Source organism: Dendrobates tinctorius, unplaced genomic scaffold, assembly GCF_039654945.1.
Source record: "Dendrobates tinctorius isolate UK_male_01 unplaced genomic scaffold, ASM3965494v1 ptg000016l, whole genome shotgun sequence".
Taxonomy (NCBI): Eukaryota; Metazoa; Chordata; class Amphibia; order Anura; family Dendrobatidae; genus Dendrobates; species Dendrobates tinctorius.
In genome coordinates, this window is record NW_027361684.1 from 10,153,515 (window position 1) to 10,177,447 (window position 23,933).

Genomic DNA, 23,933 nt, shown 5'->3' on the forward strand with positions numbered 1-23,933 from the left:
ATGCCACTGCCGTGGCATTGTCCGACTGTACTCTGATATGAGAGTCTGCTAGCAAGTGATGGAAGGCTTTCAACGTCAGGAAGATGGCCCGAATTTCCAGGATGTTGATGGGCATGGTCGATTCCCTTGGTGACCACCTGCCTTGCGCTCTGTGATGTAGGTGCACCGCGCCCCAACCCATAAGGCTTGCGTCGGTGGTCAAAACCTTCCATTGACCGGAGAGAAAGGATTTTCCCCTTGCAAGCGAGGTTGGCTTGAGCCACCAGTGCAGGGACCTCCTGGTGTTTGCTGATAACCGGAACTCCCTGTCAAGGGAGAACGGATTCCTGTCCCAGGACTTGAGGATGGCCAGTTGAAGGGTTCTGAGGTGAAACTGGGCAAATGGTACCGCCTCCATTGCTGCTGCCATCCTGCCAAGTACTCTCATAGCATACCGGAGAGATCTGGGGGACTTGCGGAGGAGTGTGTGAACTCCCAGACGGAGAGCCAGTGCCTTGTCCCTGGGGAGGATCACCAGACCCTTGGAGGTGTCGAATAGCATCCCCAGGAAGGTCAGAGACTGACTCGGGGTAGTCGAGGACTTCTGTAAGTCGACTAAACATCCCAGGTGCCTCAGAGTGTCGATCGTGATTGAGATGTTGACCTCGCAGTCCTTGAGGGTGGGGGCCTTGATGAGAAGGTCGTCCAGGTATGGAACGACTACTATGCCTCTGGGGTGCAGAACGTCCATGGTAGCTGCCATGACCTTTGTAAATGTTCTGGGAGCCGTGGCAAGACCGAACGGGAGGGCCACAAACTGGTAATGGTCTTGGTTGATTGCGAATCTTAGAAACCTCTGATGGGCGGGAGCAATCGGTATATGCAGGTATGCGTCCTGTATGTCTATGGAGGCAAGATATTCTCCTTTTTCCATAGACGCAACGATTGACCGGAGGGATTCCATGCGGAAGTGACGAACTCGAACGTACTTGTTGAGTTGCTTGAGGTCTAGTATGGGTCGGACGCTGCCTCCCTTCTTGGGCACCACAAACAGGTTGGAGTAGAACCCTCGGAAGCGCTCTTCTGCTGGGACTGGCACTATGACTCCTGCTCACAGGAGGGAAGAAACCGCTTGACGGAAGGCCTGGGCTTTGAGCGGGGATTTTGGAGGGACAGAGGGAAAAAACCTGTGCAGTGGGCTGGTAGTAAACTCGATTTTGTATCCTGAAGACACTATTTCCTTGACCCACTTGTCTTCTGTAATAGGCAGCCAGACCTGCTGAAAGAGTAGCAGTCGTCCGCCTACAAATGGGGTGTCTTCCAGAGGGCATGAGTCAGGATGAGGGAAATGTCTGAGGTTTTCCTCCTTTAGGTTTTGCCTGGCTTGCCTTTGATTGCCAGCTCCTGTCCGGCCTCTGTGCCGCACGTGTGTTGTCCCTGCGGGGGGGGGGGGGGGGAACGATTACGGTTTTGTGCTGGGCGTGAGATGGACCAGCCTGAAGAATTCCGAAAGGATCGGAAACGAGATTGATTACGCCTTTTAAACGTGCGTTTTGATCTTAGTTGAGGGAGGGAAGTACTTTTGCCCCCGGTAGCATTGGATATCATTGTATCCAGCTTTTCACCGAAAAGACGGCCACTGAAGTACGGGAGATTTGTTAGGGACTTTTTTGAGGCCGCATCCGCTTTCCATTCTCTTAGCCAGAGAATACGCCGGATTGTGATGGCGTTTGATGCTATTCCCGCTATCCCTCTTGCAGAGTCCAACGCTGCATGGACCATGTAATCTGCCACTACTGCAATTTGCACCGCCTGGTCCGCCAGCTGAGGATTTGAAGCTTGAAGGCCCTTTTGCAATAGATCAGCCCAAGCCATGATGGCCTTGGCTGCCCAAACTGAAGCCAATGCGGGAGCCAGAGAGGCACCTGCCGCTTCAAAGATTGAACGAGCCATGTGTTCTGCTTGTCTGTCTGCAGTGTCCTCGAGGGTTGAACTGTCCGGCAGCGAGAGAAGCGTTTGTGCTGCTAGTCTAGAGACTGGAGGGTCCACTTCAGGCGGATCTGTCCAATCCTTGGTGTCTTTCTGTGAAAAGGGGTATTTTGCTTCCAAATACTTGCGATTGGCGAATTTTTTCTCAGGCTGCGAAAAATGCTTACAAAGGATTTTTTGAAATTACGGGTGATTAGGGAAGACCTACGATGGTTTCTGAACACTTTCAAAGGAAATCTTGTGTTCTGGTGCTTCCGGGATTGGATCTGAAATGTCCAGCACCCGATGGATGGAAGAGACGATATCCTCAACTATCGCAGTATTGCTAGGGGTACAAGGGAGCAAAGCGTTCTCTGTTTCGTTATCTGAATTGGAGTCACATATGCCCTCTGAGTCTTGTGCATCGCTAAGGAGCTCCCTAGCGGGCGAACTAGAGCGGAGGTTTCCCATGGTCTGGGATCGTTGTGGAGATCCGCATTGTCCTTCTCTATCAGGGGACGGCCTCGGTGACCTGAGGCCACTGTGTCTTTCCCTGGAGGGGGAAGACCTATTGCTATGTGAGGACGCAGATGAACGCGACCTGTGGGTCCACTTACGCCTCGAACTGTCGGAAGCGCCCTGATCATGAGACCGGACGTCCCTTTGCTGGGTAACGTTCATAGCCGAGACATGACCCTGCAGAGCCTGCAGTAATGTGGAGGTCAGGTTATCTATAGACTGTGTCACAGACTGCGACATCTGAGTCGCCCATTCCGGCGCAGTAGCGGTTGCAGAAGCGTTGGTAGGGACTTCCTGGGGTTCTGATCCTGTTTTTTGGGTACAATCCCGGCAGTGCGGGTACGTGCTGCCGCTGGGGAGAGTGGCCTTGCAGGCTGTGCAGACTGCATAAAAGCAGTCTTGCCTGGTTCTTTTCCTTGAGCCAGACATAGTACCTAGGCTGATTAGTGGAGGCCCTACAGGGGTATCTACGCAGAGGAAAGGAGTAGGAGAGCGCTATAGGTTATAGGAATTCACAGCTGAGTACCAAGGACCCAGCTGTGATCTTACCCCACTGATGCTCCCCCTTAGGTCCAGCGCTGATAAGTCCCACGTCCTGTGCCCCCCGTAGACTGCTGTGCTGCTTTCCTCCAGGTGCAGCAAGATGGCCACCGGATTCTGAGGTGGAGAGGGAAGGGGGCGGAGAGCTGGAAAAGGGCACGCTGGGCCATGTAAAAGCGCGCCCTTCCTGCCTCGATCCGCCCCTTCTATGACACTACTACAGTATCATTTTCGTCATCCGGGGGGCGGGCCGGGGGGCGGGAATGGGGTGGCGACTTCGGCTAATTTGAGGTCTCCTGCCCAGTAGGGCTCCAGGACGGCGCGGTCGTCCGGGGGGGGGGTCGGATTTAAACCAGACCCCCCAGAATCAAAAGGAGGGCTGGCGGTGGGGCCATGCGTGCGACTGGGGCCCTGTGGAGGGTCCCTTGGGGCGCCCTTGCTGCAGAGACCGGGGCGCAGGGAGCCGGTCTCTGATAAGTGTCGTGCCTCTCTGCACCTCCCCCGGTCCCAAAAGGAGCCCGCAGGTGGACTGGGGTCCCTGGTGCCTGGTACAGGCCCTACCTGCGGTGTCTCAACCTAATACCCCCAGAGGGGGATTAGGGAGGGTGCTGCTGTCACCGTCAGGTTGCTTCATCGTCGCCTCGACCTCGACCCAGAGCCGGACGGAACTGAGGAAGGAGGGGGGTCTCGACCTCGAACCAGTACCCGAGGGACTGGTGAGGGAGCGACATGGGGAATAGCCACCTCGACCTCAACCGGGTACACCTAATGGGGGACCGAGGAGGGAGCCATGCCGGGAGTCTCGCTGGAGACCCTCTTTTCTTCATCTGTAGTCCTTTGGAAAAAAATCCAGGAAAAAGACGGAGTAAAAAAAAAAAAAATCTTAGGTGTGCCTCCTGCGACACTAAGCAAAAACTGGAGAAGGCTGACGCCGTCCAGGGGTGTATACTGCAGAGGAGGAGCCAAAGTTAATCTTTTTCAGATTATGCATAGTGTCGCCTCCTAGTGGACAGCAGCATAACACCCACGGTTCTGTGTCCCCCAATAAGGCGACAGAGTAAGCAAAAGAATTGTCAACGGATCTACGGAAAAAGGTAGTTGAACTGTATAAAACTGGAAAGGGATGCAAAAAGATATCCAAGGAATTGATAATGCCAAGTATCTAGCTTATAATACGCAAAACAGCACAGAGACAAGCCTTAAAAACTTCTGGAACAAGGTAATTTGTAGTGATGAGACCAAAATTTAAACTTTTTGGTCACAACCATAAACGTTACATTTGGAGAGAGGTCATACAGGGCCTATGATGATGGAACACAATTCCTACTGTAAAGCACAGAGGTGGATCGCTGATGTTTTGGGGATGTGTGAGCTACAAAGGCACAGGAAACTTGGTCAAAGTTGAAGGAAAGATGAATTCAGCACGTTATCAGCAAATACGGGAGGCAAATTTCCAATCATCAGCCCGGAAGCTGCGCATGGGACGTACTTGGATGTTCCAACATGACAATTATCCAAAACACAAGGCCAAGTCGACCTGTCATTGGCTTCAGCAGAACAAAGTGAAGGTTCTAGAGTGGCCATCTCAGTCTCCTGACATCAATACCATTGAGCCACTCTGGGGAGATCTCAAGCGCGCAGTTCATGCTAGACAGCCCAGGAATTTACAGAACTGGAGGCTTTTTGCCAAGAAGAGTGGGCAGCTTTACAATCTGAGAAAATAGAGAATCTCATCCACAACTACCACAAAAGACTTCAAGCTGTCATTGATGTTAGAGGGGGCAATACACAGTATTAAGAAATGGGGTATGTAAACTTTTGATCAGGGTCATTTGGATATTTTGGGTTGTCATTAGATTAAAAAAGAGAAAACACAGTAGTTTGACAATAAATGGCTTCACCCAATCACTAACCATGATTGGACAAAAAGTTTTGGTGTTATCATTCATATTTTCTGAAAAAAGGCCAAGAAAGCAAAAATTCTGCCGGGGTATGAAAACTATTGAGCACAACAGTATTCAATGTTTGAGTATCATAGCATTTACAGAGTGCAATTGTATTTTCTTGTTTGTATATTGGAGTAAGATTTCTGGCGTAGTGTACGGAACAGAGATACATGCGACTCGCCAGACACTGAAGATTCATGAAGAGGTATGCACCTCTTCAAGAATCAGGTGTGTCCGAGTCCACCACACCCCTTCATCAAGACCGGCGAGAAAACTGCCAGTCTTAATGAATCGGGGCCTGAAAGTCATCATTGGGATCTGCACCAATCTTCCAAGAACAGAGGTCAGACACGCCCTATCCAAATGGAGCAGTAGCTGTACATGCACACCACCACTATTCATTTTCTATGAGACTGTTGTAGATAGTTGATTGCAACTACAGATTGGTGAAGTTATTCTGAACATTGGATGTTCTCGCCTAACGAAAAATTTTCAAAAATGAATTTTTTTTTTTACCTTGTGATTCAATATGTCGTTCATTCTCCGAGTGGCCTCTGATGTATGGGATTCTGGGAAACATTTCTTTGGGATGACACCATATTTTTCTATAGGAGAAAATAAAAATAGAGACTTGTAATAGTTTATTGATTTTGCTTGTCAGAGAGTCTAGATCGGCACATTTTTAGTTTTCACCCAGTCAGACACACACCACACACACCCCCCCTTCTGTTTTGTAGGCTCACTAGGCCTGTGCCTATAGATGACCCTAGTGGAGGAGGTGTTTGCAGAAGTTATGTACATATGAACACACATGGTAAATGATTATATTTATTTATATTAAATATCATTAATTATGCATGTATTTGTTAATTATGTGATAGCAGTGTTGTGTGGATGACAGGAGGACATCAAGGGACGAACAAGGGGAAGGTTGTTGGCGGACACTGATTCTTTCACACATATGGATGATACCGGTTCCCCGTGGTCTCATGGACTTTCCGCTTATGTAAGCTAAGTCTGAATCTCTGCACGTTTATGCATGTTTCTTTTGTTATGAGAAAAGGCTAGTATGCTCTCCTGATGAAGCGATTGGTTGGGAAACGCATCGAGAATATGAATACTTTGCTGCTATTGTGCACAGCTTTGCTTGATTAAGAAATTTGCACCTTTATGTGTATGTACTTTGGTTTATTGGGAATATGCTACATCCTGACATGTACTGGATAAATGGATGCTTTGCATATACCTTTGTGTTTGGGTTTGTAGTAGACTGATATTTTTCTGGTGTTAAATGAACAATATACAGTGCACCAGTATGAGATATTTTTGGACATATCCATCTATGCCTTATTTTGGGAATTTAAATCAAGTAACCCATGAGAAGAAATGTGGATTTATATTTAGTCCTTATTGCAAGTGGTATCCCTAGATTCATAGTATGTCCTAAACAATTTTTGGGGGCAATATTGTACTATAACTATAAACCATATTGTACTTTACTGTCTGTCTATATAATTCCATGTACCATATGGTACTATACTGTCTAGTATAATTTCTATACTTTACTCTCTTCTCTATCAAGGGCCATATAGGGCTAGGGAGGGATAGCAGACGGTGAGCGGGGGCGCCATTGTGCAGGTTAAGCGTGCCAACCTCCACAGCAAGGAAGCCAGACCTAAGGCTGGGGTCACACTGCGTTATGGCAGTCCGTTTAACGGACTGCGTTACACCACGGTATAACGCAGTCCGTTAACGCTGCCATTCAGCCCCATTATGTGGCGCATCGCGTCGCATGCCGTAAAGCGGCACGCGTTCGCGATGTGCCGTAATTCACTGATGGAGCCTTGGACGCAGGCTGCAGCGTCTGAGGCTCTGTCACCGCTAGTGCTGATGAATCATCAGCGCTAGCGGCATAGCATAACGCATATCGTGTTATGCTGTAGCGTTAACGCAGCCCGTCAACGCTATGCGTTGAACGGGCTGTGTTAACGCTATGTGAACCTGGCCTTAAAGGCCTATTAGGGTAAACCTTTCCTCTCTTTGAGGGGAAAGCTTTGGGTGCAATATTTTTTAAGTAAAAACCTATTTTGATTTAGTATATAACCTTTTAAATGATTGAAATAAAGGGTATGTGTTATATGATTTAAATGTGGACATAGTACTTAGGACGGTGATTTTTTAAATGTGTTTTGTACTTTATATTGGATATACGGGGAAGGCTGTAGATGTGACTAGAATCTGGCACCATACTCAATGTCAACTAACTCGTCCCTTCTGTAAATCCTTACCTATCAGGTTAACAAGCATGTCCCACTGGCCTCCATCATTGCTGGGGTTTGAGAGAAGGAACTGCATGAGTCTCCCATCGATTGGTTCATCCTTGTGTGCGGTTTCAACAAAAGCATTTAGGAAATAATTGCAGCGTTCTACCTGTGGAGGGAGAAGATTGTTAATAGGCTCTCAATATTGAACCATTGGGGAATACGAGGGATTCTCAGAACACACATGTATGGACCATGTCGGAAGAAAACTTTGGCACAGTGTTGAGTGAGAAAAAAGATTTATTGCTCTTAGTAAAATAAACCACAAATAATTCCCTAGCAGATAAGTTACCTTTGAGTAGACAGTTTTCCAAGAAAAAGTTTTTTGTTTTTTTTTAAATTCCATAGACTTGCAGATGTAAAATACACTGCTCAAAAAAACAAAGGGAACACTAAGATACCACATCGTAGATATCACTGAATGAAATATCGCAGCTGCAAATCTTTATTCATTACATAGTGGCATGCGTTGAGAACAGGAAAACATAAAAATGATCAATGTAAATCAAAATGAATATCCCATGAAGGTCTGGATTTGGAAGGATACTCAAAATCAAAGTGGAAAATTACAGGCTAATCCAACTTCAGTGGAAATGCCTCAAGACAAGGAAATGATGCTCAGTATTGTGTGTGGCCTCCACGTGCCTGTATGACCTCCCTTCAACGTCTGTGCATGTTCCTGATGAGGCGGCGGATGGTCTCCTGAGGGATCTCCTCCCAGACCTGGGTAAAGCATCCGTTGGTGGATGGAGCGAGAAATGATTTCCCAAATGTGCTCAATCGGATTCAGGTCTGGGGAATGGGCGGGCCAGTCCATAGCTTCAATGCCTTCATCTTGCAGGAACTGCTGGCACACTCCAGCCACATGAGGTCTGGCATTGTCCTGCATTAGGAGGAACCCAGGGCCAACCACACCAACATATCTCACAAGGGGTCTGAGGAGCTCACCTCGGTACATAATGGCAGTCCGGCTACCTCTGACGAGCACATGGAGGGCTGTGTGGCCCTCCAAAGAAATGCCACCCCACACCATTACTGACCCACTGCCAAACCGGTCCTGCTGCAGGCAGATCGCTCTCCACGGCATCTCCAGACACTGTTACGTCTGTCACATGTGCTCAGTGTGAACCTGCTTTCATCTGTGAAGAGCACAGGGCGCCAGTGGCGAATTTGCCAATCCTGGTGTTCTGTGGCAAATGCCAAACGTCCTGCACGGTGTTGGGCTGTGAGCACAACCCCCATCTGTGGACGTCGGGCACTCAGACCATCCTCATGGAGTCGGTTGCTAACTGTTTGTGCAGACACATGCACATTTGTGGCCTGCTGGAGGTCATTTTGCAAGGCTCTGACAGTGCTCCTCCTGTTCCACCATGCACAAAGGCTGAGGTAGTGGTCCTGCTGCTGGGTTCTTGCCCTCCTACGGCCCCCTCCACGTCTCCTGGTGTACTGGCCTGTCTCCTGGTAGCGCCTCCAGCCTCTGGACACTACGCTGACAGACACTGTAAACCTTTCTTGCCACAGCTCGCATTGATGTGCCATCCTGAATGAGCTGCATTAACTGAGCCACTTGTGTGGGTTGTAGAGTCTATCTCCTGCTACCACGATTGTGAAAGCACAACCAACATTCAAAAGTGACCCAAAACATCAGCCAGAAAGCATTGGTACTGAGGGGAGGACTGTGGTCCTCACCTGCAGAACCACTCCTTTATTGAGGGTGTCTTGATAATTGCCAATAATTTCCATCTGTTGTATATTCCATTTGCACAACAGCATGTGAAATTGATTGTCAATCAGTGTTGCTTCCTAAGTGGACAGTTTGATTTGACAGAAGTTTGATTTACTTGGAGTTATATTCTGTTGTTTAAGTGTTCCCTTTATTTTTTTGAGCAGTGTATATATTTGGATATACTCACACACTGCAGCTCCAGTGTCTTTGTTGACAATCTGCAGTGGTGAAGTCATAACCGCAACTAATTACTATTCTCAGCAGTGATGACAAGGTAGTTGACACGGTTTCACCCAGGTATTGGCTTCAGGGGTAATGTGCGCTGTGGTCATCCCATCACCAAAGACCAGCGGCAGAGAGGCAGCACTGGATCTGCACAGGGAAACTATATGACTATAGCGGAGATTTTTTCTGCAAGGCTATGGAAAAAAAGAAAAATTACTTCAGGGTATGTTGAAACGGTGACTTTCTGGTGAATTCTGCCTGGACGTGCCTGAAAAAGCGCTCAATAAACATTCAAAATAATGAACATATGCACAGCAATGACAAAACGACCTACTGTGCATATGTTACGGCTTTTTTTAACTTATTGAGGCTTCGAGAGGCCATGAAGCGACTCAATCACCTGACCATTCTTCACGTGGTTTCCGCTTGGAAGCTGACATTATTTTGTATTCTAAAAATATAAAATACATCCCCATGGGACATTTTTTAGTAATAAAGCGATACTCATTGTGATCGGTGGGCCCAACAGGAGCGGTGAAATTAACAATTTTCCTGCTCGCTACATAGTGCATACACAGCAAGATTTAGATTTTAAAAAAAGGTAGTTAACGGAGTAGTAGTTATTTAAAAAAGCTGTTGCACCCCATTTCTTTCTAATCCCAGGGGTCCCTGGCTGGACATGACACATTGCAAAGAGAGCGCAGGTTCACAAGCTTCAACATAGTGATATCAAAATACGTCCCTGAAGACGAGGAACCTGCACCACTTGTCTACTGGGCTCTTGTTAAGACTTTATTGGCTAACAAAAGTAGACACGTACCAAGCCTAACATGTCCACTGCTCATCTCCCCTCCAGCAGGTCTCAGCACATGAGAAGGAAGTTACAGGTGATCTCTTTGGGGAAGGCTGAACACAGATAACGTTTTCAAGAGAGGAAGAGGAACATTGTGGATGGCACTTTAATGAACCAGCTCTGAGTCAGTGTTTTATAGGGAACAACCTAATTATCACAATACTGTAGCGGGATTTCCCAGGGCAATGGGATCGTTCTCTATCCCTCAAGGTAGGACGACCCTAGGCTATGCTTGTTCCGCAGATTACCCCTGATGGTGGAGATGCCGGGGTCTCGTAACTTGTTATGCTTCTATATGCATGCTGATTTGTTTCCTCCCCCACCCAGGAAGTTACGGGACAGAAGTGCATAGGATAACACAAACCTGATAGACAGGGGAAACAGACAATGATAAAAGAAAACAGTCATACAAATAAACTCACTAAACAACTGAGTGGAAATCAAGGAGGGGTAAATAAAATGGGAGAGGATTAGGATAAACACAATACCAAATCCAAGCAGAAAGCTCCTGTAAACTACATCAACACACTGGTACTAATTCAGAACTCTCCATCACCAAACCAGGAAGTTGTAACTATCACCAGAAATTTCCTAGTGCAAGTAGAGAGCATAGAGATGAGTGGCCAACACAGAACTGCTGAAACAATTCAGGACTTAGCTCCAGGGAAGATAGACAGAACTGATTAACCCTTGCAATAACAGAGCAAGGAAAGCCTGCACTGCTAATAAGAAGGTGAAGCAGATCTAATACGTGCAAGGGTTTGTGTAACCAGACGCCGCAATCTCGTGATGTGAAGTCAGCGCTGCAGACAATAACAGAAACTGCAAGCAGCGGCAGAGACTGGTACTGGACATGTCGAGGAGAGTAAAGCACAATTTTGTTTTTTAAATAAACTGCAGTTGGGAAACTTTCAAAGCCAGAAAATCCATTAAAGGCTCCATTCACATCTCTGGTAGAAACAAGTCATATATGCTGTCATAAAGTTCAAACCAAGTAGGTCCAAAAATTACGGCCTCCATGAAAGAAACCCCCTTACAGTGCGTTATGCACTATTGGTGTCTGTTTTGTGATGGATCCAATATGGCTGCCGTTTTGCCCTTTTAAATTTCTGATTTCTTATGAAATTTTGAAAAATCTTTCATGAGAGCAGTACTTCTGTCATTACAATACTGGGGATAACTTTTGGACAGGGCAAGGCACCAAACCTGAAGCTACAGACTTTTCAGACACATTGTTGTAGAACGTCTCGATTAGTAATATAACAAAGATTTATGTAACGTCAGCAAATCAGAAGCCGCAAATAAGTGTGCCTCTTTGTGCAGATCAACTTTATATGGCTTTAACCCCTTAAAGACCGCCGATACGCCTTTTAACGGCGGTAATTAAGGGCACTAAAACCACAACGCCGTTAATTCACGGCGCTGTGGAGAAAGTACATAGCGCCCCCTGTGTCGGATTTTCTCCGGGGTCTCGGCTGCCAGGGGTAGCCTTGACCCAAGAGAACATGAATCGGTCGGTTTTTACCGACCCCGCTTTTGCGATCGCCGTTATTAGCCCTGTAACGGCGACCGCAAAAAAAAAAAAGCCGCGATTATGCGTTAAATTTCTCTTTCCTCTGATGTGATCGCACATCAGAGGAGAGAGAAATAGGGTCCCCTATCCCCCCCCGGTACCTCTCCGTGGTCCTCACTTCCCTCCCGGTGGTCCCGCGTCCCGCCGGCGTCCTCCGATGGGCGCCGCCATCTTGAAAATGGCGGGCGCATGCGCAGTGCGCCTGCCGGGAATCTGCCGGTTCCGGCTGGCAGATTCCATTCATTATTTTGATCACTATGATAAACGATCATAGTGATCAAAATAAAAAAAAATAGTACATAACCCCCCCCCCGTTTATCACCCCTTATATAGGCAAACATAATGAAATAAAGAAAATATTTTTTTTTTCAGTTTTCCATTAAGGTTAGGGTTGGGCTCGGGTTAGGGCTAGGGCTAGAATTAGGGCGAACTAAAATTAGGGTTAGAATTAGGATTAGGAATTAGGGTTGGGATGAGGGTTAGGGTTGGAGCAAGAATTGAGGGGTTTCCACTATTTACCAACTTTGGGGGTCTAAAAAAAAAATCACTTTTGTGGAATTCATTTTCACGGCTTTGCGTTTATAAACTTCTGTGAAGCGCTTAAGGGTTCAAAGTGCTCACCACACATCTAGATAAGTTCCTTAATGGGTCTAGTTTCCAAAATGGGGTCACTTGTGGGGGGTTTCCACTGTTTAGGCCCATCAGGGGCTCTGCAAACGCAACATGATGCCCGCAGATCATTCCATCAAAGGCTGCATTCCAAAATGGCACTCCTTCCCTTCCGAGCTCTCCCATGCGCCCAAACAGTGGTTCCCCCCCACATATGGGGTATCAGCGTACTCAGGACAAATCACACAATAACTGTGGGGGTATGATTTCTCCTGTTACCCTTGTAAAAATAAAAATTTGGGGGCGAAAAGATCATTTTTGTGGAAAAAAAATGGATTTCTTATTTTCACGGCTCTACGTTATAAACTTCTGTGAAGCACTTGAAGGTTCAAAGTGCTCACCACACATCTAGATAAGTTCCTTAATGGGTCTAGTTTCCAAAATGGGGTCACTTGTTGGAGGTTTACACTGTTTAGGCACATTAAGGGCTCTCCGAACGCAACATGGCATCCGATCTCAATTCCAGCCAATTCTGCGTTGAAAAAGTCAAACGGCGCTCCATCCCTTGCAAGCTCTGCCGTGTGCTGAAAAAGTGGTTTACCCCCACATATGGGGTATCGGCGTATTCTGGAGAAATTGTACAACAAATTTTGTGGTTGATTTTCTCTTTTAACACTTGTGAAAATAAAAAAAATTGGTTCTGAAGTAAATTTTTTGCAAAAAAAAGTTAAATGTTAATTTTTTCCTTCCACATTGCTTTAGTTCCTGTGAAGCACTTAAAGGGTTAATAAACTTCTTGAATGTGGTTTTGAGCACCTTGAGGGGTCTAGTTTTTAGAATGGTGCCACTTTGGGGTATTTTCTGTCATGTACACCCCTCAAAATGACTTTAGATATGATGTGGTCCCTAAAAAAAATGGTTTTGTAAATTTTGTTGTAAAAATGAGAAATCGCTGGTCAACTTTTAACCCTTATAACTTCCTAACAAAAAAAAAAAAATTTTGCTTCCAAAATTGTGCTGATGTAAAGTAGACATGTGGGAAATGTTATTTATTAAGAAATTTGTGTGACACATCTCTCTGATTTAAGGGCATAAAAATTTATATTTTTAAAATTGCAAACTTTTCGCCATATTTCCGTTTTTTTCATAAATAAACACAAGACTTATCGAAGAAATTTTATCACTAACATGAAGTACAATATGTCACGAAAAAACAGTCTCTGAATCAGCGGGATCCATTAAAGCGTTCCAGAGTTATAACCTCATAAAGGGACAGTGGTCAGAATTGTAAAATTTGGCCTGGTGATTAAGCTGCAAACTGGCTCTATTAACCTGGGGGTTAATAGAAAACATGATGGTAACAACTAAATAAATTTACCTTATCCCAGAAAAACAGATATGACTGGCTAAACTCAAATTCTTCAAGATTGAACTTCTTTATAAGAGGTAATCTCATCACGTTCAGACAGGAAAATATCCAGCACCTTCCTGAAAAGATGGAGAGAAGACGACAATCTATACACGGTGTAAAAGGGGCAAAAATGCCAGACGGCAGTCTGACACATTTTATTAGATTCCATCCCAATCATACAATGTAAATAGATTAAGTCATTAAAAGCTTGAGCAGCAGCCAACATTTTCATAATTATGTTTATTTCTCTTACAGAGTTATTGGCTTCTTTTCAGCAAAATTTTTGCAAAACTGGCATCGGGAACTTTCTTTAATACGAAAATGAAGGGACTGAGTGCAACTGAATGAAGCTGCACTCTGTCCAGTGGGAGGCTGGGCTGCAAAGCTTAAAGGGATTATCCCATCTCCAGGATCCTATCCTAATATGTAGTAGGTATAATAATAATAATATTAGCAAATACCTCCAATTAGAAATGTAGTATAGTTCTTCTGATTTGCTATATCACTTACCTCATGTGCAGGGCGTTGCACTATCTTAGATATCCATGGCTACGACCACTAGCAACTAACTAACCAACTGTCACTATATGAGAGGTTGTAACCATGGATATCTAAGCTACTGCAATGCCCTGGACATGAGGTAAGCGATATAGCAAATTAGAAGAACTATGCTACATTTCTAATTGGAGGTATTTGGTAATAATAATAATAATATTATTATTATACCTACTACATTCTGGGATAGGATCTCGGAGATCTGAATACCCCCTTAACTAGTTATTTTGCCACAGAGGAGTATTTTGACTCCAATGATTTGCGTTTTGACAGGTGAGCAGGTCTGGAGACGTCAGGTTTACAGGTATCTGCCAGAATGAATGCGTGATTGACTAGTCTAGAGCACCGGCTGTCCCGCTTATAAGTATTCATTAGAACAGGACAATGGTACAATACCTGCAGATTTATTGCTCGTCCCGACAGGCATCAGACGTGACACCACCAGCCCTACTCACCTCCTGATACAGAAGTGTCCCATCAATTCCAAGGATACTGGATGTCTGAGAAACCCAATTCTGACATATTTTAAAGTATCCAATAAGTAATCTTAACAAAAAGCAGGTCATCTTGAAAGATTAGTACATTTGCATTTATTTTTTTTCCTAAATTCCACCTTCTCAAAATGTAATTTTCTACTATTCTATTTTATACAGGTAAAAAACAAAACAAAACAAAACCGGATACAATCTACCATACACCAGAAGGACTCCCTACATTCAGTGTATGCACCAGAGCCTCCGGCTGGGCTCCCATAAGGTGTTAGGAATTATGGTTTTGCTCTGTATTGGAAGCCGAAAAATAGCTTTTGCAGGAACAAAACTGACACGTGAAAAATCATCGGTGCCAGACTTGAGGTGTGTTCATACTGAGTTTCCAGGAGTTTTTGCAGTGGAAAAGCTAAGGACACCCTCATCAGAAGCTGTGGATTTGCCATAGAAATGAATTGAAGCAGTTTCCCAAGAGTTTCTGAGCCAGATTTTGGAATGTTTAGACTCCAAAAAACTCTTGAAAAAAGTAAGTTTGAACATACCCCCCCTTATAATAGGGACCAACAGGCTTCAGTCACGATGTTGGCAATTTTACCAGGAAAAAAAAAATGCAGCATCCTGTGCCATGCGTCCTCGTGAAAATGTCATGGGTTCCAGCACTGTGACACTTGCCTTGGATGTTTGCCTGTAACTTAGCGCTGCGCCATTTATCTTACTATACAGTATACAAAATGTGTAAGTTAATTGTGATTTGATCATTCTGTGTACATAGTACATCTTATTGTCGGCAGTACATGTCCTGATTACATAGGATGATGTGCTGACGAGAAGTGAAAAGCTTAAAAATCAATGCATCCGATGAACAAGCGGTATGCTCGATGTCAGGCCAGTCTCGGTGTGTTTAAAAGGAACATGTCTGGTCTGATAACGGTATTAACCTGCAGATATCGGGTTAATCTGAAGGTTAAGTGTTGTAAAGGTTCCTGGCAGCAGTACCGAAAATGCGGCACTCGGGAGAATATGAACTTTGCTTCTCCCGGATGCCGCCGGCTTTCAGTCACACAAGCATGTCTGGAGCAATTACAGTCAAGGTCCCCAGCACTGAAAGTAGCATCCTAAGCGCACCTCAATGGACGGACAGCTCGCAGTGCATTGCATCATTACAGAGCCGGCTGTCAGTCACTGCCGGGGCATGCTTACAGCCGACGCTCTCAGTGTTGGGAGCAGTGACTGAAGTACTTCTGGCACGCCTCTATGACTGAAAGCAGGCATTTCCTGGGAGAAAATACGTATTAGACCTACCGGTAATGATGTTTCCAGGAGTCCATCCTGACAGCACCATGGAGGATGTCCTCCTCCTCCTTACAGGGACAGGAAAGCACACGAGAGGTTAAAAGGCCCCGTCCCACCCCTTTCCCTCAGTGACTTAACAAGAACCACAGCGTGGATAATGCTATAACTCTTTTAATGGTATCATCATATTACATCATATGACATAACTTAACAAAACATAACATAACAGGGAGGGAACTACCCGTGCTGTCAGGATGGACTCCTGGAAACATCATTACCGGTAGGTCTAATACCTATTTTCCAGGACGTCCCCCTGACAGCACCATGGAGAGTACCAAAGCACCTCCTCAGGGTGGGATCACCGCCTGGAGAATTTTTTTCTCCCAAATGCGGTATGTTGGCCTGATAGCACGTCAAGTTTGTAGTGCTTGCAAAATGTATTCAGGCTGGCCCAGGTTGCCGCTCTACAAATCTGCTCGACTGAGGCGCCTGCGCGCTCGGCCCAGGAGGCTGAAACTGCCCTAGTAGAGTGGGCCCTTAAGGTATCTGGTGGGTTGGCGCCTTCCGACTGGTAGGCGTCTGAAATTACTGATGTGATCCATCTTGCGATGGACGCCTTAGAGGCTTTTCTCCCCCTATTTTTACCCCCGAAGAGGATGAACAAGCTTGAGTCAATACGCCAGTCATTGGTGGCCTCTAGATAGCTTATAACTGCCCGTCTTACGTCTAGGGAGTGGAGACGCTGTTCTTTCTCATTGCGGGGATTGCTGCAGAAGGATGGTAGCACTATCTCCTGATTTATATTCTGGTAAGAGGCTACCTTGGGGATAAAAGCCGGATCTAATCTTAAGGTTATATGATCGTCTCTGATCTGGAGATATGGATCCTTGGTGGACAGGGCCTGGATCTCCCCTATTCTTCTGGCCGTGGTGATGGCTACGAGGAAAGCCGTCTTTCGAGAGAGAGTCGAAATGGACATTCTATCACTAGGCATGTAGGGGTCCCTACATAAAGATCTGAGTACCAGGCCGAGGTCCCAGGGCGGGGTGAGCTGCCTAATTGTGGGGCGAAGACGCTGCGTGGCCTTTATGAATCTTACCACCCAAGGATGGGAGGCTAAAGGGTAGTCGAAGAAGGCGCTCAAAGCCGAGATCTGGACCTTTAACGTGCTGGGTTTAAGTCCCTTATTATATCCCGACTGCAGAAAGTCTAGGACACTAGGGAGGTCAGGGGTACCTGCCGAGAGGTCGGACCTGCCACCTTCCAGGCAGAATCTCTTCCATATTTTTCTGTAGATTGCGGATGTTACCGGTTTCCTGCTGGCCAGTAGAGTGGATATGACCTGCTCAGATAAGCCCTTTGCTCTCAGGATGTCCCTTTCAGGATCCATGCCGAGAGGTGTAGCCTTGCGGGGTCTGGATGGCGAATCGGCCCCTGGTGGATAACATCTCCCTTCAGGGGTAGCTCGACTGGGTTTCCTACTGCCATGGCTCCTAGAAACGGAAACCAGATTCTCTTTGGCCAGTATGGCACTATTAATATCACCGATGCGCGGTCCTCGCAGATCTTCCTGAGTACCGCCGGTATCAGCGCTAGTGGCGGGAATGCATACAAGAGAGGTTCCGTCCAGGCCTGGCTCAGGGCATCTACTCCGTCCGGGTGATCTGCTGGGTTCAAGGAGTAGAATCTGGCGACCTTTGAGTTCTTCCGGTTTGCAAACAGGTCTATACTGGGGGTTCCCCAACGCTGACAAAGCTGATGGAAGATTTCTTCGTTTAGCTCCCACTCTGTTGGGCTGACCCGCCGTCTGCTTAGATAGTCTGCTACTACGTTCTGAGAACCCTCTAGGTGGATTGCCGTTATGGAGAGGACCACCTCTTCTGCCCAGGTGAATATTCGACCTGCGAGTGCCTGGAGTGGTCGATGTCTTGGACCTCCCTGGTGTTTCAGGAATGAGACTGCCGTTGTGTTGTCGGACAATATCCGGACATGTCGATTTCTCACTACCGACCGGTTCTGACGCCCTGCTCCTCTCGTATGTCCCTCTGTGCAGGGACAGGAAAGACACTGAGGGAAAGGGGTGGGACGGGGCCTTTTAACCTCTCGTGTGCTTTCCTGTCCCTGTAAGGAGGAGGAGGACGTCCTCCATGGTGCTGTCAGGGGGACGTCCTGGAAATAAAGTTTAGAACTGCCGAAGAGAAAGAACAACTGTCGACATGATGTCAAATCAGCGGCAGCAGCAGTCTGTGACCCCCCCTGAGCCAGAAGAGATCCATGCAAGGCAGCCCAGGACATTACTTAGCAACTACCTGCCGATAAGTGCTTAGCCCCCCTAAAATAAAGGAGTTATGCCGGACCTTTTTTAACTGTATAAATAAACTAGTACGCAACTTTCAAGCAGAGGCGGTCAGACGAATAGTCAGGTCACTTCTTTAAGCCACTTTACGGCTTTCAATGCCTGAAGTGTTTAAAAGAAGCTCAAAGAGATAGAATATGTGCACAGCAAGTCGCTGTGACCCTGCAGTGCATATGCTAATTTTTTTTAGCATTTTTTCCCCCCAAGCGGAATCCGCCTAAAAGGAGACGAAGTATGGAAATACCCTAAGAAGTAATTTTTTCCCCTGATCTGTTCAATTTCATTAAGCGTGTGCAGGGATCAAATGCGCCAAAACTGGGTTAAAAACGCTTTGAAGAGACAGGCAAATGCGCTATGATTTCATGACGTTTGACGTTTTACACAAGTCTAGGGCAACTCCGCCAAAATGGGTGAAGTTGGGGAGGGGACGCGGCGTTGCTAGATCTGCCCGTCAAATTCATAAATAATGAAGGAATTTTTAAGCTGGAAAGGTTACACCTGCGCCTTAGGCTGGTTTCACATTTGCGTCTGTGCGCGCAGCGTTTGATCCGCATGCATCATGCGTACATATATTTAACATGGTGTACGCAGGGAAATGCGTTAACATGCTTACGTTTCTCGGTCTGTGTCGGTGTCTGGCAAACATGTTGCATTTTTTGAGGGGTCAAAAATCTGTCAAATATGCGCAGGCATGCGGATGAGTGTGTAGAAAAAAAAAAAAAAAAAAAAAAACAGCATTACTGTCTATGGGAACGCATGCGTACGCAAGGACATGAGTACGCATGCGTTATTCAAAATACATATGGAAATCTCATGAGACACGCCCATTTTTGTCTCATGTCATATCAAACGCATGCGCATAAACAACGCAAAAGCGCCTACAAACGCATGCACACACAGCATTTTTTTCCGTCATGCGTAAGATGATGTGCTTAAAAAAATGCTGCGTAAACGCTGCCGACTCAAACGCTAATGTGAACTTAGCCTTACTTAAAGGGGGTGTCCACTTTTGGGGAGTTTTTTTTTTTCTCACTTAAATGCATGCAATTGAGGCTAAAAATAATTTTTGCAGTTGTGTTTCATTAAAAATTTTGTGCTATTTCGTCCTATATCCTCTGCGTTACACTGTCTGAGTTACCAGGGTCGACCTCATTATCTGTATTTATCAGATGTATTGGGGACGGGACATGGCACTTGCTATTATACAGGTATGACAGGTTCTCCTCCTGCTCTCGTTAGTGCCGCCTTCCTCAGACTGCACGTCTCTCCTATCCGTACAATGGCGGCTGGTGGAGGAGCATGTGACCAGACAGGAGGAGAACCTGTCATACAACAGTAAGTGCCATGTCACATCTGATAAAATACAGATAATGAGGCCGACCCTGGTAACTCATTCTGCAGCCAGATATATACAGAGTAATACAGCAGCTAGAGGAGGTAAATGGTGCAAAACTTTTAATGAAACTTGATAGCAAAAATCATTTTTGGCCCCAATTGCATCCATTCAATAAAAAAAAAAAAAAAAAAAAGTCTCCAAAGATATACAACCCCTTTATGAAAAGATATGAAGTAATAAGATTGGCCAAATTCATTAAGACTGAAGTCAGAAACGCCAATTCTTAAGAAATCGGGGATATAGTTCGTATAATGCAGTTTCTGTGAATTTTGTGATTTGGTTGTCCTGTTTTTAGCATATATCAACTGGATAAGCCTTACACCATGAATACCTAGCAGAGCACCACATGAAGACCCCCCCCCCCCACAGGCTGCCCTGAGGCACGAACATATCATTAACTCAAAACTGAAAATAAAGATTAAACAACCACTAGACGGGTTTAATGTAATCAGTATAACGGCGCCGACCTGACACTGTCTGTAGGTTACTGAGCACAATCCTGCTGACAGGTTCCCTTTAAATGTCTGGTATGTGCCCTATTTTGCGGCTATGCCATAAATCAGGCAGGTGTACAGCCACAGAACGGCTTTCACCATTTGTACATTTTGGATCAGCTATGACAATATAGATTATGGCCCCATCACTTATAACCAAACACAATCAAGCAGATCCCTGAAAAAAACCTTCATACCTGAGTTTTTCTGGTTGGTGACCGGTTTGCCCTCAGCGGGGATAGTGTGCTGGAAGACGTGGACACTGTCCTGGACTGTCTGCCTCTGTAAGCACACCTCCAGGGGGTCACTGCACGTCGCCACATTCTGGGCCAGCACAAAGCGGGGCTCAGCCTTCAGCTTCTTTCTAAAAGCCGCTGTTTTATCCAAGCTCAACCCTGGACACACAGGAGACAAATAACAGCAAGATACATGCTATACAAAATACCACAACGGGGACATAAAGGAACGGACTGGACAAGGAACCATTGTTAGAATTGTCTATGGGCAGTGATCAATAGGCCTCATTGATGGTTACTTATCAATAAATGTATGCGGAAATACACTTCTTTCTGGCCAGCTTTTATTTTCTGATCACTTCTTAATGATTATGGCGACAGCTCTCCTTGCCTGAGCTCTGAGTAGCAGATTTAAAGTTTCTAGCTGCGCTACGCGCGCCAGACTGCCCTCTGCCTGTACCACATGCACTTTACTGCTCTCCGCCTGTGCCACATGCACTTTACTGCTCTCCGCCTGTGCTACACGCACTTTACTGCTCTCCGCCTGTGCTACACGCACTTTACTGCTCTCCGCCTGTGCCACACGCACTTTACTGCTCTCCGCCTGTGCCACACGCACTTTACTGCTCTCCGCCTGTGCCACACGCACTTTACTGCTCTCCGCCTGTGCTACACGCACTTTACTGCTCTCCGCCTGTGCTACACGCACTTTACTGCTCTCCGCCTGTGCCACATGCACTTTACTGCTCTCCGCCTGTGCCACATGCACTTTACTGCTCTCCGCCTGTGCCACATGCACTTTACTGCTCTCCGCCTGTGCTACACGCACTTTACTGCTCTCCGCCTGTACCACATGCACTTTACTGCTCTCCGCCTGTGCTACACGCACTTTACTGCTCTCCGCCTGTACCACATGCACTTTACTGCTCTCCGCCTGTGCCACATGCACTTTACTGCTCTCCGCCTGTGCCACACGCACTTTACTGCTCTCCGCCTGTGCCACACGCACTTTACTGCTCTCCGCCTGTGCTACACGCACTTTACTGCTCTCCGCCTGTGCCACATGCACTTTACTGCTCTCCGCCTGTGCCACATGCACTTTACTGCTCTCCGCCTGTGCCACATGCACTTTACTGCTCTCCGCCTGTGCCACATGCACTTTACTGCTCTCCGCCTGTGCCACATGCACTTTACTGCTCTCCGCCTGTGCCACATGCACTTTACTGACTTCTACCGGTACTTTTATATTTTGCTCCGCATTACTTGTTCTGCACTGCATGTACCATATTCCATGTTCTGTACCGCATTATGTTCTGCACTGATCTCTACCTTTGTGTCAGGACAAGCTGCTCCTTTGGACACCATGTCAGTACAAAAAAAAAAAAAAAAAAAAAAAAAAAAAAGAGAGAAGCCAACGCCGCTTAAGGATAGAACGCATAGCATGAAGTGCATATGCACATAATATCTAACTGTATTCAAAATGAGATATTTGGCAAAAAATATTGATCAATTCAATTGAGCCACCCCGCCGCGCCAAGGCAATCTCATGTGGGTGGTCCTACTCTACGTTTATAATAAATACTGTGCCATACGGCCTCCTAAATACATTGTGTGGAGGCTAAACCTGACATGTCTACATTCAGACCTGGTTGGCCTTCATCTGCACTTGCTTTATCTGACTTCATGGGAGCGATCTAGATATGCTCAGGTATGGATTGCACTTAATGTGGTCTTGCTTTTAATGTATTTAGGAGGCCGTAATGGCACAGTGTTTATTAAAAACGTAGAGTAGGACCCCCCACATGAGATTGCCTTGGCGCGGCGGGGTGGCTCAATTGAATTGATCAATATTTTTTGCCAAATATCTCATTTTGAATACAGTTAGATATTATGTGCATATGCACTTCATGCTATGCGTTCTATCCTTAAGCGGCGCTGGCTCCTCTCTCTTTTTTTACTATGTCAGTACAGCACCATGTCACTGTAAACTGAAGTGCAGAGCGTCCAGAAGCCCTAACGTCCCAGTGCCCGGCAGCCATTACTGACTCTATAGATAAGAGCATACTTTATCTGTATGTGTTTCAATGTTGGAGACTTTCCCCACAGAGTCATGGTGTAAGTGCCCATGCTCAGTGATCGCTGCGGGTTGGCCGCTCTGTACTTGTGCAGTGTCCAGCTGTTACAGTGTAGTGGAGGGGGTTTCAGGAAATCCTATGCCCACTATACGGCCACAGACCGACAGACACGTGGCGCGTCTTTCTCCGCTACCAGGTCATTATTACCGCACAATGGACGCCCTGATAACAAGTCCCACAAGCACCGCGGTGGAAGGGTTTGTGTTTTGGGGCTTTTTCCCGTTTTTTCAGCGCATTGCTTGGTAACGTTCAGGACGACAACTCATCTTGGAAAATAAATAATATTAAATACATAAATCTTGTATGAAAAAAAAAAAGTTACACCTCTTGGAAAAAGGGGAACAAAAAAAACATGAAAATTAAAAATCTGCTCCATCCTCAGGGGTTAACACTTTAACATCCCCTTTCAGCAGACCCCTCCCTGCTCCTGCCTGTGGTGACCCCTGGAGTCAGAACACTCAGCTGTGTGCCTGGCACCGGTCCAGATAAAACAGGGCTAATGCCAATCCACACACTACAGCAGCCAGAGAAATTAAATGCTAGGAGCAGCCTGGGACTTCTGGTTCTACAACATGTGATTGGTCACCAACCTGATACAGACCTCCGGGAAGCCACGCCCACCCACAAACCACGCCCCGTTTAACAAACCCCCACAGCCCATGCCCCGCCCATGACTCAGCACCAGCGTCTATGGCCCTTATAAAGAGGAAAGAAAAGGAGCCGGTCACCTGACCGTGTCCGCTGCTGAGGCCCGCAGGGTCATAGTCTGTGCCCCCCCCGTGTTACCTGTGCTCATGGTATCTTCCTGTACTTATATAACAGCGGCGCTGTGCAAAGCGTCTTCTGCACCGAGCCGGCAAGTCTCGTTGTCTCCGCGCGGCTTCCGGGGCTGGAGCAGGAAGTGGCGGACACACTTGCAGTGTGTGGAATGAATCAGGCTCTATGGGGAGGGGTCTAGGGGCGGTGTTGGAAGGGGATTTTTTTTTTCCTACACACGTGATAATATACCATAAGTGAAAGGGAAAGTGAATGTGAGAGGAAGTGACCGCCGGGGGCGCTGTGCTGTCCCTGCTCTCAGTGTGCATGCTGGGGGCGCAATCAAGTTCGGCTCTTTTTGGTGATTCGGCTCCGCTCAGCATAAAGAGCCGGCTCTTTTGGCTCTTTAAACGGCTCTTTTTTTAAATAGAAATCCGCAGCCCCCAGGAGCCCCCATACATGCTCCCAATACATTTTATTATCATTACCACAGCATAGCACAGGGCACCAGCCCTTCTAGTGAGGCGGGAAAGATCACTGTATGACAGAGCAGC

General features: G+C 46.5%; 1 protein-coding gene across 3 annotated transcripts in view; it reads right to left on the reverse strand.

The window, feature by feature from the left end:
• Positions 1-23,683, reverse strand: part of BLMH (bleomycin hydrolase) — a 120,079-nt gene extending 96,396 nt beyond the window's left edge. The window contains exons 1-5 of one of the 3 annotated variants that reach the window (XM_073565431.1): positions 23,410-23,683; positions 20,450-20,647; positions 13,638-13,747; positions 7,241-7,382; positions 5,469-5,557 (exon numbers count right to left, since the gene is read on the reverse strand). In XM_073565431.1, the coding sequence (XP_073421532.1) occupies positions 5,469-5,557; positions 7,241-7,382; positions 13,638-13,747; positions 20,450-20,647; positions 23,410-23,419 (549 nt within the window). In that variant the 5' untranslated portion in view covers positions 23,420-23,683. The other 2 variants (XM_073565434.1, XM_073565433.1) reach the window with 2 other exon arrangements.
• Between the last annotated feature and the right edge of the window lie 250 nt (positions 23,684-23,933).